Source organism: Homarus americanus, unplaced genomic scaffold (genome assembly GCF_018991925.1).
Source record: "Homarus americanus isolate GMGI-L3 unplaced genomic scaffold, GMGI_Hamer_2.0 scaffold4896, whole genome shotgun sequence".
Taxonomy (NCBI): Eukaryota; Metazoa; Arthropoda; class Malacostraca; order Decapoda; family Nephropidae; genus Homarus; species Homarus americanus.
In genome coordinates, this window is record NW_024749657.1 from 3,686,111 (window position 1) to 3,704,481 (window position 18,371).

General features: G+C 39.4%; 2 protein-coding genes across 3 annotated transcripts in view; one reads left to right on the top strand and one right to left on the bottom strand.

Annotated features, from left to right (window-relative positions):
* The first annotated feature begins 34 nt into the window (after positions 1-34).
* Positions 35-13,706, top strand: LOC121853477. Its single transcript, XM_042347619.1, has 10 exons — positions 35-618; positions 2,157-2,832; positions 3,144-3,940; positions 4,383-4,697; positions 6,118-6,288; positions 6,809-7,003; positions 7,361-7,500; positions 8,339-8,525; positions 8,556-8,609; positions 8,661-13,706. Exons 2-10 carry the CDS (start codon positions 2,160-2,162, stop codon positions 10,731-10,733), a joined length of 4,605 nt encoding a protein of 1,534 aa, XP_042203553.1. The 5' UTR covers positions 35-618; positions 2,157-2,159; the 3' UTR covers positions 10,734-13,706.
* A 2,083-nt stretch (positions 13,707-15,789) lies between these two features.
* Positions 15,790-18,371, bottom strand: part of LOC121853661 (carbohydrate sulfotransferase 10-like) — a 10,505-nt gene continuing 7,923 nt past the window's right edge. For both annotated transcript variants that reach the window (XM_042347986.1, XM_042347988.1), the window contains exons 7-8: positions 17,768-17,902; positions 15,790-16,864 (exon numbers count right to left, since the gene is read on the bottom strand). In XM_042347986.1, coding sequence (XP_042203920.1) covers positions 16,673-16,864; positions 17,768-17,902 — 327 coding nt within the window. In that variant the 3' untranslated portion in view covers positions 15,790-16,672. The remainder of the gene's footprint in view (positions 16,865-17,767; positions 17,903-18,371) is intronic.

The following is an 18,371-nucleotide window of genomic DNA, read 5'->3' on the forward strand; positions in this document are numbered from 1 at the left end:
TTATTAATAAGATCCGAGCCTAAATTTTGACACCAAGTCCTCACCCCCGTCCCAGCCACTAAACGCCCGGGCCAGCAGTGATGAAGGTCCACCGATATTCAGGTTTAAAGCAGTGAAAACCAGTGTATTTATGTCCAAATCTAGTTATTTATTATAATCAGGTGACTATAACTGAAAATAGAACTTGAATTTGCACCAAGAAAAAATATAAACTATTAATTAAGTTATAAAAGTGTGCTGTGTTTACTTTTTCTTCTTCGCCACTGATCGCCTCGTTAGCAGCTCGTGTGGTCGGTCACTTTTACTTGACTCTCTTAGCAAGTACTGGGCATGTACTGGTTGCAGAATGTATCTATTTCTTCACCAGTGTTTGTCAAATCTGGTTTTTTATGACCTCACACTCGGTGCCGTCTCAACGACCTTCTGATAAGACCTAGCTTCACTGCCTGATTCACTTTCTTCTCACAATGGTCCAAGAATTTAACAACATTTTAGTAGTGAACAGAAAGTTGGAACTCAGAAATATGTATTTTTGGGTTATAATCCTGCCAAAAATTACCCGGATCTGAAACCTGTTGTCCTATCAGTGGCTGGTGGTGATGTTCATGTGTCGGAAAGGTATGTACAGTACAGTACTGCAATTACGAAATTTATACTTTGATTTTTTTGTATTATTATTGTTTCGGTCATCCACCTTTTTTGGAAGTTGTTCAAAACATTAAAAATCATCGGAAAAAACATAACTTCAACCTAACTCAACTTAACTTAGCTTAATTTACCTTAACCTAAACTTGAAATCCTAAAATTTGCTGGATGACCGAAAAGATAATTTTACCCATTTTATTAGGTAATCCTTCATAAAAAAAATTTTTCTGTCATTTGGGTAAAGAATCGTTTTAGGTCGAACACAGAACTTAATGTTTTTTAATTATATGCGAGGAAAGAAAAATAAATATTTCATTTTTGTCGCAAATTTATATATTTTTTAATACTTTAACTGGAATACCCCCCCCCCCCCTCAATTACCAACAATATTAGTTGTTCAAAGTGGACAGCAGGGCTTTGAAATAGAGGGAAAATATGGGGTAATATTTTAAAAGGAACACCAAACACACCACCTTAATGTTAATCTAACCTCTCCTATTCTTACCTAATTAATCCTCACCTAACCTATTCTAACGTAGCTTATCCTAACTATCCTACCCTAACTTAATCTATTGTATCATAACCTAACTTAAACTAACCTAGCCGAACCTAATCAATCCTAATTTAACCTATTCTAACCTAACTCCTCCTAACCTCTCCTACCCTAACCTAATCTATCCTGTCCTAACCTAACTTATCCTAACCTAACTTATCCTAACCTAACTTATCCTAACCTAACTTATCCTAACCTAACATAAGAAGATAAGAAAATAAGGAGTCTGCAATAGGCCGGTTGGCCTGTGCATGGCAGCTCCTGTCGAGAGTTACTACCACTCTCTATCATCCATGAATCTATCTAGCCTCCTTTTGAAACTAACCTATTTTATTATGAATGGATTGACCAGGTGGAGGTGTGTTCATTAATTTATTGGAATTTTATTCCTGCTGTCATATCACATTAGGAGTGGTTAAATTAGTAATAGGAAGAATTTGGGTAAAATTATAGATAAGGTCCACTAACTCAGTGTTCCCTCACAAGTAGGTTAGATTCAATTCTTTCATAGAATACAATGGTCAGGTAATTTTATGCCATTACAATACTATATGTATTATAAACTTGGTTTGTAGGTAGTATAATTAAATACAGTAGTTCAGTTTTATCCTTTTGGATTTCAACTTGGGTGCTGTGAGATCCCTCCCTTCACAGCCTCTGGCACGGCTTGCTGTTATCCAGAGGGTTGAGATAAATTTAGCAGTAGGATACTTTATACTGATGAGCAGTGTACTGTAGTGCTAAACATTCCCTTGTCCATCAAAATCAGAGTGAGATCATTGTCAGCCTGGATGATACAGTACAGTATATCATGCTGTTAAACATATCAGAGTTTACTGGGTGATGGCAGACCTTTCCAGAGATATTTTTTTGGTATAGATCTCTCACAGGAACTTGTATCTTCACCTTGGTTATAAAAATGGGTTTCTTGCTTCAATTCTTTACTTTCTTTTCACAGAACATGAACAAAAGCAGCAGTAGCAGCAGTGCCACCGGAAACATTGTTTGTGATGACAGTAACAGAAACAATAGAAATAACAATGTTAAGAGAGAACACACAGTATGTGAGCCCTCAAGTGTACCACCTGTGTGTGAAGCAGGTCGAGGTACAGTCTCAGAATCTGGTGGTACAACGGCTAATGTGCCTTCAACCTACCAGGGACACAGTCATGTAGGGAGTGGAGGAAGCAGCACAGCCAACTCTACCTATCACCACAGTGGAGGTGGAGCTGGTAGTGGTGATAATGGCATCACAGGTTCATCTGGTTACCACCACAGTAGCAACAGTGGAGCAAATGCAGGTGGAGGAGGGAATGGATCCGCCAACATCTCAAGCGGTTATCATCAGGCAGAAGTGGGAAGTGGGGGGCCAAGTGTAGGGGGAGGAGGTGGAGTACCAGCTAATGTTTCTTCAAGCTATCACCTTCCACATGGAGGAGGAGGAGGAATAGTTGCAGGGAATGGAGGAACTGGAGGACAAGTTAACACAGCACCAAGTTATTATTATGCACCAATCTTAAACTCACAACAGTCAATCTTGCGGCCAATCATGGCTGCTCAGCCTCCCCTTTACTCCCCACTTCTAGGATCTCAGCAGCATTCATACCCCATGCCACATGCATCACCCTCTGCAGGTATGTACTGTACCAGGGATGTCACATAATTTGAATTCTATTTCATGACTCATCAGCTTCTTAGCCATTCAGTGGTTGGTCTGTTCTTTGATATTTTTTATTACCTTCATTGTCTAATGTTAATACAGGTAGAAACCAGAGTACAGTACAGTACCTGGAGAAAACCTGCCATGTTTGGTAGCTTCACACTGGATAACCCTTCGTCTGTGGTGTCAAATTGTTTCACAAAAACTGTGGATAAATACTTTTTTACCATATGTACCTGTACTATAAATGAGTAAATTGTGTTAAGCATTGCAAAAATGTTTCAGGATCATCATACTTTGCCAACCTGAGTGAAAGCATGCGTGGTGGTCTAACTGAAATGCTGCCGGGCTCCTCTGAGAGTGTCTACAAAGATGTGGGTCAATCTGGGAGGCAAGGATCATCCACAGGACATGCAAATAAATCATGTGAAGCTCCTGATACTCGACAGTATGCCATGGAGGTGTGCCAGCGCAGACTTCAACAAGATGGAGGATACAATTCTGTGTCGTATCCTTCATGTGGAGAAGTGACGAGGCCAGGTCACGGACATGACCAAAGAACTTTTGATGACTATTCTCGAATGGGAGTGTACAGTGAGGATGGGGCGGGACGAAGCTGGGACGGAATGGGAGGATGTGGATCGGGAGCTCTGTCGTCTACGTCACGTGCTGCCGTTCCACCGAATCACATGTCTCACCCTTACACCTATTCCTACACAGACTGCCGCCTTGATGCAGCCTGGAATAAGTCTGTGGCAGGAATGGGTGTCAGTGCAATGAGTGGAGTAAGTGGAGTGAATGGGGAGGGTTTTGCCCCACAGGAACAGCAGCTGGATACCCCTCAAGTGAAAACTGTGTCTCGAGGTCCCCCAAGTCACACCCTGACTGTCAACATGAACATGGGTATGGGTACTGTTGATTCTTCAATGTCACGCTCACACTATGAGTATCAACCATTACCAGGCACACAGATCCCACCATTTCTTTCATACCTCACTCCGCTGAACTACCAGCAAGTCCCAGACACACGGGTTGAAACTCGCTCCGATCATCGATCAGCCTCCCATCGCTCAGAACATCAAGTAGGTACAGTACAGTATTATGATCAGGTACTTCATTTTTAAGTCCTCTGATCATCCAACTGGAAATTATATGTAAGGAAATAATATGTTAATCAAAGTAAACTTTCGAAATACAGTATATAGTGTTTTGAAAGTGAGGTACTAGTTAGGATGTGTTGAAAATACTGTAGGCTTTTACTTTCATAACATAAGTACAGGTATGTGCTTTAGAATTTTTAGGTTAGAAAATAGTTGACCATATTTTAATGTGATACAATTCTTGTTAAGGTGTATTGATATGGTAGGTAAATTGTTGTTACCCATAATATCCCCAAGTAAGTCATGTCGCAAAATTGTGTTCACCCATGGAAAGAACAACCTCTTTAGTTATATGAAAAATTATGAGTGAGCTTTCTCCCATCTTCCACTGCTGTCCACTAAATTTCCTTATGTAAAACTTCAGGTGTGTAATGGACAAGTAAACCAAGCCAACACCAGACAAATTGAGCATCACCTTGCACCTGCAGAGAAACTTTCGACTCTTCCATTACCTCCCCCAGCACACCCACCACTCCCTATACCCCATCCAGTACCTCCATCTTCCCAGGCAACACCCTCGTTGACCCATGCACTACCTCCAACCCAGCCTACAGCCTCATTATCCCATGTGTTAACCACAAGCCAGCCAAGTGTCAGCACCCATAACAACACCGTCTCCACCACCACCGACCCAGAGTGTCTCAATCAGACCAAGATCACCACAGTTGATCTTATTCAGGTATGTTCAGATTATAACTTTTTAAACACCCATGAATATCTGAGAGATAGCATGTACCATATAGATGATGCAGGTATACAATGTACATAGACAGCATAGCTATGTATACAAACAATAATAAACAGTGACTGACTAAGAATACCCATTAAAGCCATTAAATACCAATTTAGTTGGTGAACTAATCAGACATTAATTAGAATGCATAGGTGCAGTACAGGTAATATTGTTTATTTTATTTATTATAAACCATCATTATCATTAAGATAGGCGGATGGAATTGTGGCAAATCTTTAAGTTGTAGTTGTATTAAGAGAATTGTAGAGCCACTGTTTCTTTTATTATTATTTGAAAGATTATAAGAAAAGAACATTATGAAGGCAACACAGAAGTTTATCATGTGAATTCTGTGAATAAAGATATGAAATAACAATAAGTGTCCCAATCTTACCACCAGTGTAGGATTGGTGTACAGTACAGTCTTTTTTTTTTCTTTTTACGGGCATTAGCCCACCCGGGCACAGGTCAAACGACCCACTTTGCAAAATAAATTCAAAGGTCCATAGATTCAATGCTTGCTCATGGCCACATCTTATGTTGTTATCCCTTAAGCTGCTATCTGCATCAATTAACGGTGCAAACATCACTGTCATATATTTCATTTACGTTTTATGTTTTTGCACCTCCATTTAAACTCTTGGTGATGCACTGTAATCAGCTGGGTAGCCCTGAGTATGTAACTTCTTCCCCTCTCAGTCAGAGCTTTGTTTTACATCATGGAACACATGTGCCAGTCAATCTCTCACAGTGGAGGTACTGTACCAAGCATAAGAGCCCCACATAGCTTAAACCATCAAAATGGCGAACAATTTTAGGATATGATGTTTTATTTATGTGTTGGAGAATGTTTTAGGGAGTTTCATTCCTTAAAATAATGAACTGTATATGAAAATGTACATTCAGTGCAGTAATTCAAGTGAAAAAAATGTACTGTATCAATACTGTACATGAATACTGTACCAGTATTTCTATATAAGTTTATTGTAAGTGTCCATAATAGCTTTCATGTAAGTACCGTAACACTTATAAGCGCTAAATACTGAGTTATAATGTTCTGTATGTGGTACAGTACTTGTGTTGCTGAAAGAAGTAACATTACAAGCCTGCCAGCACTACTAGCAATTTAAGTACTGTAGTCTACTCATCTTACATTGTGTTTTCCTTTTGTTTTCCTTGTACTATATACAGTATTAACAATCATATAAGGTAAATATTTTAATTTAAAAAACACCCCTGTAAATTATTTGCTCACAACAGTGGTAGCCACAGATTTGTATTGCACAGTTTAAAGGTTAAGTTGATATTTAAATTATATATTTTAATCTTTTAATGTATCTACAAAAAGCATTTTATTATATATCAGGGTTGCAGTCACTCTGGGTACAAGAAAAAAAGTTCAGAAGATGCAACTAATGATTGCCGCCTGTGTGTAGTGTGTGATGGTAGTGCTACAGTGGCTGACACACAACAAGGGGGAATTGTAGCTTCTTCAAGTTCAGTTCCTTGTCCCAGTGACACTCTGGCTGTGGCCAAGGTAAGTGATACGGAAGTACTGTGTGTGTTAATATTGCAAATTTAGGGTCACAAGAAGATTGACCCCCAGCTTTTTTTGCTTAATGCTACCTTGGGGGTTAGGTTGATGTTAGGGTTCGGGTGGTTAATCTTAAAGTAAAATAAGCTATGATGCTAATCTCCTTATATGCAGCTCACCCTGTTGAAAGAGTCATAAGGTACAAACCATCCAAGGGAGGCTCCATCAAACCATAGAACAATAAAAGGGAACAAACAAAAAGTAGGCAGAAGCATGAAAAGAATTTCTCCAAAAATAAAAATGTGTAACATATTAACTTCACAACAGCAGCTGTTCCCCAAAAAGTATAAAAGGCAATTTGAGGAGAAACCATATAAAATATGTAAGTCTAAACAAAGCCATTGGAAGTCCCTTTAACAGTGCAGGAGTTAGTAGCTGAAAGTTACATAATGCTCTTTTCATAATAATTTGGAAATAAAATCTAGTTAATCCTGTCTACACAGTCATGTTATAATCCTAACAGAGTGACGCCTCATCTTCATATAAGAAGAAGTGTGTAGGAGATGAACCGCCTGTGGTCAGTGATAGTGATGGGGATGTTTGCCTGATTTGTGACACAGTGGCCAGCAGCAGTCACCACAGCAACACGGGAAGCACAGAAGTCAACTCGACGGCCGGTCCACATTCAATGGACTCTCTTAGTACTGTTGTATCTAAAGTATGTGTTTTAAGTACAATAATGTGTGTCACTATTGTGAGCGTTCATTCCTGATAATTTTGGGTAGATTTGTGGTTTGTGTATATCTAAGGAGAAAATCGTGGAGGGGAGGAGTTTGGAAGAGCATAGGATGAATAACAAAGGTGATCTGACAAATAAAATGATGAGACGGCAATCATGTTTATTCTAGGGTGTTGTAGGATATACTGTACCATCAGACGAGGCAACTTAGACTGATTACAAATGCAAGCCATTGTTTATTTTTTAGTGATGATGGCTACTATTCACAGCAGTATACCACAGTGAGTATCTCTTGTATCATTCTTGGGGTAAATTAACTGTTTTAACTTTCTTCAGGTGAGTGTTGGAGACAAACTAGGAGGACTGATGGGTGTTGTGCTGCCTCGTCATCTTCTTCACTCCACTACTATCTGCAGCAAATGTGTCCACCTTGTTAATGAGCTCGACGTACTGGAGCATCGCTTCTCTCAAATCAGGTACTGTACACTGCTTTACTATGATGTATAACTTCATTGACTTTATTTGTGTGAGAGAGTGTTTTAAACAACACTAATGCAAGAGATGAGACATGATGGATGATGTACAGTAGTGTTATAACAAAGAGGAATAATCTGTGAGAGAGGAAGTGGTAAAACTGGCTGTACTGTAAGTGCTTGGAATCACAATTGAATTATTGAGGATGGGAGAAGAATAGTGGTAGAATGGTTAAAGGTGTGTAAAGTACAAACAGTGTGTGACAAAGAGAAGGATACCAAACAATTAGCAGAATTCATGAATAAAGAGAAAAGGGATAAAAATAAAAATTATGGTTGAATTATTTGAATTAGGTCAGTTTTCTGTAATTTACATAACATAAATTCTTAACAAGCTACTCTGATGTGCATGCAGTATTTTAACACTCACGGTCTTTCAATGCAAATTGCGTCGCTAATTGCTCCTGTGCTGGTGCAACCCCTCCCACTGAGCTGTATCTCACACCGAGAGCAGCCCTCCTACAAGCAGAACTGCGAGGACAGTGGACCGGCCCTAAGTTCCTCCCACTGGCCTCGTAGACTGGCAGATGATCTCTTAAGGGTACAATTTGGGTCTGGATTGCTCTACCCACTGTTTACTAAAATAGAAAACGCATTCCTGTTACCGACAGAAGACTGCGAGGGGGTAAGAGTGTAAACAACGCTATTTGCGTCGAAAGATCGTGAGGGGTTGAGATTTCCAACCATGGGTTATTTGCATATTGCAGTATTTGTGTGATATTTGCTTTTGTGTGTTCCATATGTTTAAACATCATATCTTTCACTTTACTTTATTTGACAGGAAATATCTTGTCACCAAAGTTGAGGCTAATTGTGAAAAACACGGCATCAGAGTAACAACGTTTCAAAAAGTACATCAGCAGCAACAACACCAACTACAACAACAACAACAACAACAACAACAACTACAACAGCAACAACAACAACAACAGCAGCAACAACAACAGCAGCAGCAGCAGCAGCAGCAGCAGCAGCAACAACAACAGCAGCAGCAGCAACAACAACAACAACAGCAGCAGCAGCAGCAGCAACAACAACAACAACAACAACAACAACACCAGCAGCAGCAGCAGCAACAACAACAACAACAACAACAACAACAACAACAACAACAACAACAACACCAGCACCAGCAACACCAACAACACCAACAACAACAGCACCAACAACAACAGCAAAGCCACCATCATCATCACCACCACCACCACCACCAACAGCTCGTCCAGTATCAATCATCACAGCTCCACCAGCAACACTTACAAAACCAGATCTTGCAACACCAGCAAGACAGTTCAAATAATCAGCACCATTCCACCCACCAGCTTCAGACTCTTCAGCAACAACAGATGCCGGCCGTAACCCAACACCTGCACCATCAACATCTCCAGCACCATCAGACACATCATTTATCCCAACAACAACAACATTCCATTCCTATTCATCACCATCAGCAAAAGTCTCAACAATCCAGTCAGGTTATCAGTCAATCCAGTCAGGTTATCAGTCAATCTGTCAATCAGCTGGAAGCACAGCACAACCAACAGACACTCGGTAAGCCTTCCAGTAATGACAATAACAACATGGTTTTTGTCGACTGTGATATTGACATAGAAGACTGTGAGTGTAACCTTATTGTGGAACCTCAAGTAGCAGTAAAAGAGGCCACCACTGAAGGTGAGTTGCAGAGTTGTAAAGAAATGAAAAAGGACGAAACAAAAGTACCAGTAGTAAACGTTATTGATAAAACTCCGGCAGAATCTCTCGACATAAACTCCGTTAGCAATGAAGTAGTACAACAAAAAGAAGAGATAGAGATTACAAATCAGTCGTGTTCTGAAGCTAACAAGACCAATCAGCTTCAGAGCTCTGACGACCAACAAGTTGACAAGAATCTTACTGTAGTAGAGACGCCCCTAGAAGACACTACTTGTGGCTCTCCCTTGGTGTCGTCTAGTCTAGTCCGGGACGAACCGAGAAAAGCTGAGGATGCTACCGAGTATCACAAACCCACACTATTGTCCAAAAATATTAAGGCTAAGAAACATGCAAAGTTACAAATATGTCGGCAGTGTGATCAAGTGTTCTCCAACCGTCAGGCTCTGGTGAGGCATATTGAGCGCAGACACAAAGCTTATGCCTTCCACTTCAGTTGTGATACCTGTCGAAAAAAGTTTAGTTCAGAAAGGGCACTGACTAGACATGTTCAGCTTCATAAGACATACCCCTGCAAACTATGTGACAACATTTTCTTCAGAAAGGCCAAACTCAAAAAGCATCTTGAAGCCCATACACAGGAGAGTCTAACATGTAAAATGTGCTCTAAGGAATGTTCTTCTCTTCAGGCTCTTATTTCACATACTAAGACACATTCTCAGAAAAAGAAAGCAAGTAAGTGTGATGTATGCTCAAAGACATTTGCCAATAATCGAAATTTACAGGTGCACATGAGGACTCATACAGGCGAGAAACCGTTCACGTGTGATAACTGTAGCCGTAGCTTCAGTCACCGTAGCAATATGCAGGCACATCATGACACTTGCACTGGTCAGTTTAGCCATAGTTGTCACTTGTGTGGCCGAGGGTTTGCATTAGAATCTGTCTACCGGCGACATCTGGCTGAGCACAAGGGACACTTTGCTCACCAGTGTTCCATCTGTGGACGAGGTTTTAGCAAAGCCTCAGGGTTACAGTCCCATATACTGACACACAACAGCCAACGTCCATCATATCCATGTCAGATTTGTGGACAGAGTTTGTCAACAGCTTCAAGCTTTAACTCCCATATGGCTAATCATAATGGTGAGGGAGGGGCTGTGTGTCCTCTCTGTGGAAAAACTCTTGCTAGACGATCAGACCTTCAAGATCATCTCCATCGCCATGCAGAAACTAAATCTCATACTTGTAGTGTCTGCAACACCTCATTTTATTACCGATCCAATCTCAACCATCACGTGCGAACCGTTCATCGCCTTTTACGCCCTCATTCATGTACATTTTGTGACAGATCATTTACGTCAAGTTATAACTATAAATTACACCTTCGAACACACACTGGTGAACGGCCCCATCAGTGCAAATCTTGTGGGAAGGCTTTTACCACAAAGGCTAATTATAATCGTCACCTAAAATGTCATGTGACACAAGTGATGGCTCCTCTTAGTGCTGATACGGAGTGATGATCATTACTGTATATGTTAATTTTAAATATTGTTATTTACTGTTACTCTGGGTTGTGGAGTCATAGTTTTTCATCAGACACATAAAGTAATTGCTGCCTAATCTGTGATGTTAAGTTCCAACAGCCCCATAGAATGTAAATACTGTATTGCAAACTATGAATCACTGGTGCCTCTTTTAAAGAAAGGGGTTTGTTTTCTCCCCAAATTTATTACTGTACCTTAATATTTATTTCATTCCCCAAAGTAAGATTTTTTTCACTGATTTCATTAAACGAAAATATTCACTCAAATAATTAGTTATTAAAGGTAAATTGCTATTCATGTTTTTCAATTTAAAACAAAATTGTCTTTGCATTTATTTTTAGAGGATATCCTTTAACTTCATTATTTATTTATCTCGTGTGTAGGGAGCAAAATATTTTATCAACAGTACTTGCATGTAATGTCCCCTTCACTAGTGCGTTTATAGGAGGCTCCTCGGGTTTTGTGCAGTGTGGCTGCCCTGTTTGTTTACATACGACAGAAGGAAACTCGCAATTGTAAACATACTATGGAATCAAACTAAAACACTATTAAAACAAATGTCTCAGCGTAATGGTTTGTGGAATGTTTGTTCATATGATGAGCCCCTGTAAACACAAAAGTGAAACAGACTGTAATTCCTCTTAAATTTTGTTATAATGATTTTTTTTTTAAGAACAACTATTTTTTTCTCTAGCTGTTTCTTTCTAATTACTGTAGTTATAAGAGCAACAAACATATGAGAAACCTTACTGATACTTGATACAGTGTTTGCGATGACAAGCCAATAAAAAATATCTCATTGTTATTGACAAGTGAAAAGGTGCAAATGTTCTACTCCCAGTGGTGGATGGCAAGTCCTTTCAGATGTGTACAATATTGATACATTTTACAAGTGTTAAGCTCAGAATTTTTTATTGTCTTGTTCATGGTCTTACTATGAGAAAGTTCTGTGATATTAGAATTAATATTGTGATGATCAAAGTTGTCTTTTCAGTGAATATTTATGTTATGTATAGATGTATATGCTAGTGGTTTAGATTGTGATTATACATACCTATGAATTAGTTGGTTCTCTAATGTGCAGCCCATATTCCAATCAGTCTAACCTGCTCCTCCTCTCCATCACTCTTGCTTTCACCTTTGTTATTATCCTATCCACAAAACTTGAACAACCACAGCAATGTTACAAGCCTTTTGCATAATTTTTCACAGGAGACCAGTCCCCTTTTTCTTAATTAAAATTTTTGAGAGTATTTGTTCATCTACCCCAGACATTACTAACAATTCATAACTTATGTTTATTCATTTTTGTGTGTAGTTTACTGTATTTATTATTTTTTCACACTTTTTTCAAGTTTTTCCCACATGGTATAATAGGATGGCCACAACAGATGAGACACAGACTGGCTTTTACTCCCTCTATCTGCCTTACTAAATGTATACTATCATTACCTCCACTCTCTACAGTCACCCACAAAGGTTCCATAAACCCCGAGATTCAGACTTCTGAACCTGAAGCAGTAGACGCTGATGCATTATTCTGTCCATAAATGCTTCGTATTCAGGAGGAGAGGCACCAAGAATTTTATGGGTGATTGTACTCACTATAAAAAGTATCTTTATGGAGGGGTCTGATGAATTTCAAAATGATTACTGTGACTCCTGTTGTTTCGATAGGGTTGTCAAAATCCATTGTCCTTTGTTATATTATCTTACACAAAATCGTAGAGATACTTTTTTGGGAGCATGTGTATACTGTATATCATGTTGTGGTATTAAGAAAGATATTTGTTTTGTGCAGAATGTTTACCAGTCACTGATACACATTGATTGTGCAGTTCTTTGCTTCACCATACATTGCAGGATGAAGTTACAGTACAGGTATCCCCCGATTTACGATGACCTGTTTTAATGTTAATTAGGTTTTAACACTCTTGCAATTTATGTTTGGCAAATTCCAACTTTACGATTATTGTCTGGAGGTTAAACTCGCTGACACAGAATGTAAACACTGGAGAAGCATCTCTCTCTTTACTTGACAAATTCAAGATGACTGCTGTGTGCAGAATTGCTTTTCCATTCTTGTCATGCTGTCTCGTGGCCACCCAGTGTGCTACAATCCCGTGCATTATTCCAACGTGATCGCTCCTGCCCTCACTCGTGTAACCGACGTTATGGTTATTTGTCGTTGCATAACCTTGTGATCACTGTGATATTCACCATTTATTAATGAGAGGAATACATTATTGTTCATATTTTACTCTGTTTTAGTGACTGTAAAGTGATTAACTGTTAACTTTGAAAATGGCTAGCACGCATCCTGCCATGTCTCCTGCCTCTGAGAAAGCCAAGACACCAAGGAAGACCGTGTCTCTGGAGACGAAGTTGGATATTGTTAAGCGTCATGAGAAAGAGGTGAAGAACCGAGCTTCTTCTTATTAATGTGGTGAGTGTTTATTTTTTTTTTTTTTGCATTTAACTAGTTTAGGAAAGCTTTTTCTGTGATACATGTCTGTGTCGGACAGGCCAGAAACGTATCCATTGAAACCCATGTTAAAAGGCTCCCAATTTATGTTAATTTGGATGTACATTAGAGTTTTCAGGAACGCAACCCTATCGTAAATCGGGGAATACCTGCACAGTATTTTTCTTTAAGATAATTACATTAATATGAGAAAATACCCACATTCTTTGACATCTCAGAGAATGTTATGATGTAGTGGTAATTTCTATCTTTAGAGGCTGGTGTAAATATTTGCCGAAGGAAAGTCTTGAATTGTTGGATTTATGGATAAACCTTTATCAAGACTTGGTGAGGCACATTGGTATCACATTGCTGCAAATTTCAAATCCTGTCTAGTCATGTTTGTTTTGCATATACTGTACCCATTAAATGACATTTTATAACTAATTGCACAACTGTTGTAATGGCACCGTACTCTCCTATTACATCATTTTTTTTATCCCCATAAAAGAAATATTGAACAGTACAGTGAACCCTCGCTTTATGCGGTTTCACTTTACGCGTTTCCACGTTTACGCGGTACCCTGCCAAACACGGAATGCTCACTTTCCGTGGTGTGTGTACCCTTTTACGCGGAGAGCGGCTGGCGGTCCTCTCACGTCGCGCCATTTTTGGATCCAAACCTCCCGCCCTCTCCCGCCATTCGCCATGTTGTGTAAGCGGCGCGAGTAGGTTGCGCAGTGTATGTCTTTGTTGTGTTATCGGTGACCTCATATGACGTATCGGACTGTGAATGGGCAAAGCATCCTTACCTCCCTCCCCGCTAGCTGTGATTGGTTTAATGTACTATGACGTGCCCCGCCGCGGGAGCGTTCAAGCCCCTTGACCTACTCGCGTCAGTTACACCCCTCTCGGCTACACCGTGTATATCGGTATCCATTGTTCCATAAGAATGGCTTCCACCGGACCACCACCACCACCACAAAGAAACCTTGCATTACCTGGACCCAGCCGCCCTAAGCCAAAGAAGACACGACGTTCCTTAAGCTACGAAATCAAATATAAGATCATACAAGAGTTGGAGAAAGGAACAAGACAGGTTGATCTCGCGTGCCAGCATGGTGTTAACGAATCAACAATCAGGACAATTAAGAAGGATGCAGCCAAGATAAAGGAGCACATGAACATCACAAAGTCTACAGGTGCTTCTATGATCAAGTATTTCCACAACCAGGTGCTTCTCAAGACGGAAAAATTACTTGTGAGCTACTTGGTTCGTCAGGCGCGACAGAACATGGCGGTAGACACGCGCTCAGTTAAGGAGTATGCACCACCAACGACGACATCCTGGAGATGATAAGGGATCCTGATGTGACTACCGACGAGATGGTAGATGATGATGACGTCAGTGAAGAGGCAGGTGGTGCATCATCCCAAGAAGAACACCAGTTATCCCATAATAATGTAAGGGGTGCCATCGAGTGTATTGAGAAAGTGAAGCTCCTCCTTTCTGACGACACTGACGCTAACAGGTATGAAATCTTCACTACCCAGCTGTTGCAGACTATGGAGCCCTACATCAAGGTTTATCATGACAACATAAACACCAGCCGTCAGCAAAGCATAACCGAGTTCTTCGCCCGCAACCCACCACAGCCAGCCCAAGCCAGTGATAGTGACAGAGGCAGAGACAGTGATGATGACTTTGAGGGATTTGTCAGGGAGGCACTAGTAAGTGTGGATGACAGCGATGAAGACTCACCTGAGGGCCAGTAGCCTGCCCTCTGCCTCGGAACCAGCCTCCATTCCCCTACGCCGACCCATCTCTTCTACTAACGTAAGTGTTAACCCCAACCTTTTTTTTTCTAACCTAACCTTCAGTATATTATTCTCTTATTGATTGTTCCCTTCTATATTATGTGTGTGTGAATACCATCATAAAGTAAAGATGTTATTTTTAGTAAAACGTACGTATTGTGTCGGAAAAAAGTGGAGTTTGGGGGTTGGCCCGGTCTCTATTTCAATTAATCCCATATGTTATGTTGTTCACTTTACTCTTTTCTCACTTTACGCGGGCCGCTGTGGGTTCAATTAACCGCGTAAAGTGAGGGTTCACTGTATTACATTTTCCCCATGTAAAATAATTATACAATAGGTATGACAGCAGAATGCACTAAGCACTTCCTTCACCTTCAACACTCACCAGCTTTGGCCAAAGTGGAAAACCTTGAATGTTTGTAGGAGCTGATACACTACACACACACACACACACATACACACTAATGTCTGCATGTAGAAGCTCATACACACATACATGTGCACAGATAAAAAATGTTTTAGTGATTTATGCAGTTGAAATACAAAATAAAATACACTAATATAAAAACCATATTTGTTACCTGTCAAAGAGGTAAAGCTCGTAACAAATAAAAATTACTATACAGGTATGTGGCTCTTAAAGTTTGTATTGGGAAGAACTCCAACCAGTGTATAATACAGTATATGGATTGAATATAGCCCCTTTTACAGGTGAATATTTGAGGAATGGTGTAAAGAAAGTTGAAGTAAAATGTATAACTATATTTATAACCCTTACCATTAATAATGTTGAAATAGAAAATAATCACATTGCACAAATATCACTGATGAACAAATCAATTGTAAATGCAAGTAACACAAATACATAAAACACCAAAGCAGCCAGCCAATCTCAGCAACAAATACCTTGAGTACATCACCAGATCAAAGACAGAACTGAACTGACAACATAAGCCAATGGTGAAAGGTACGTTGACTACCCAAGATAAACAGATAACAGACACATAATTTGTTAACTGTTACACTCAATAGTATAAGTTACTAAATCTAAGTAATTTTACTTGAGTAAATAAAGCCATAAAGTTATACCTCGAGTATATCCTGATACAGGAAAATTATTTGTTAACACAATCCTCTTAAGAGAATATATAGTAGCTGCTGCTCAAACAGGGATTTTCTTGTATAATTCCTGCCCTAATAAATGCAATAAACTACAGTAGATCTTAGAAATACTGTATGTTAAATGCCTCTCTGTCCAAAAGTTTGAATACCAATTAACAAAGTGGCATTCTTGTTAATGTCATTTTTAATCTAAAGGATGCAGAGAGGATCATAACTAACCCTTTAGAAAATGATATGTATTCAAGATTAAAGTTTACCTCCTGATAGTAAGACCATATACTGTACTGTACTGTACAGTACTGTAAATGGGTTCATGGTACTGAAACTATGGCACCAAATTTGACAGTAACTAAAATTCCTCAGGCATACAAAACATGTCCAGGAACCCCCCAAAATATAAGTCTTCTAAAATATAATTAACAACAAAACTCAAAGAAATCAAATGAGTCTATGAAAACTTATTAAGAGGAAACTAAAACCTGTCGTGGCAGAACAGATGGATGGAGAGTTATAACTTGGCAGGGTTCTGATGGTCTTTTGCCAGGGACAGATAATCATCAATGGTGTAGTCGAAGAGTCTAAAGTCATGCTGGTAACGGTCATAGAGTTGCAGCATCTGGTGTCTGGTCAACTGAGTGTAATACATTGGTGCCGCCTGCGTTGATGACATATTCTGCAGATGCCGCCACTCACCAGCAGTCTGCAACACAAAACACACTGATCACATCTACTACATTAGCATTTCTCAACAGTCTGCAATGCATCACACTGCCACAAATCACCATGACATTACTAGACACATCACTGACTGCTGCCACTCACCAGCATTCAACACACAACACTCAGATTATCTTTAGACTGCACAACACAACACTGAACTCATGCCATTTATTCACCTTTGGATGCTGTTAGACTCTATGTATTAATTCAGGTGGAAGTAATAAAAGTTGTGAGAACACTAGGAACCCTCAAGATACAATGTCACCCACAATTAAATATGACACAATCTAACAGGGACACAATACAGTACCACAATTATCACCTATGCAGTAATTTTTTATCAAAACAGGGATATACAACATGGTTGATGATAAGGAATCCTAATACAGTACATTACAGTATATATACGGTAAGGAGATTGCCCAGTATTAAGCCAATACATACTGCATAACAAAGAACAGCCACCAAGCTGTCCAGTGGCAAAGAGGATAAATTATAAAAGTAATGGTGACAAAAATTTTCATTTACAAAAAAAAATTTATCATTACAAGAGCAACGTTCTTCCATCTCCTTTATATCTATCAATACTGTACTGTGCAAAGTTACTTTCGACTTAACTTAGTGTGTAAAGGCATTAATCTAAAACACTTGACATCAATGTTTGTGTATTTCAGGATTCACCTTGTACTCTGCATGTACCATATACAGTACTGATGCAGTATACAGTACAGTACTTATACTTGTTTCAGCTTTTCCTGTTGCTTTCATCACTTGCCTCACTCCAGTTTATTCTACCATTTCCCCCTTTTCTTGAACTTTATGAATTACAACAAAAGACTGGGAGAGAAGTGACTTATAAGGAAGGTAATAACTAGTAACTGACCTTCTTGAGCTCCTCAAAATTTGCCAGTGTGATGAGGAACCTCTCGTCATCTGCCATCGTCTCCAGTTTCATGATGACATTGTAGTCAAGCGTGCACACACTACATTGTACCCAGAATGGCGTCCAACACCTTACCTGTGCAAGAACCACCAACACACTCACTTTATTTTCTTCGGTCAAATTGTTTCTTAGACTAAACAAAGCTGTTACCTCTATTTACAGTGTTTATAAGATACAAAAATGGAACTGTCTGTTCATCTGGATATATACTGTACTGTATTCTCAAAATAATGAATACTGTACTCACATTAACACTAATTCAACATGGTATCTAAATTTTAACCCATTAATGGTCACTGACATAAATTACGTCATTCCTTGTCAAATGATAATTAGTCAATGATGTTACGACACTGTATGCATAGTACCACCGCCCTATTGCCTGGGACTTTTAAACCGGGTAAGAAGCTTAAAGCTGTGCTTTTCACTATTACCACTTAACTATGGGGATCACTTAGGGTGTTTTAGCCAACAAATGGAATCTATGATCATCTGGGCATAACTTAGGTTAATTTAATTGACCATCTATGGGTTGGCTATCTGT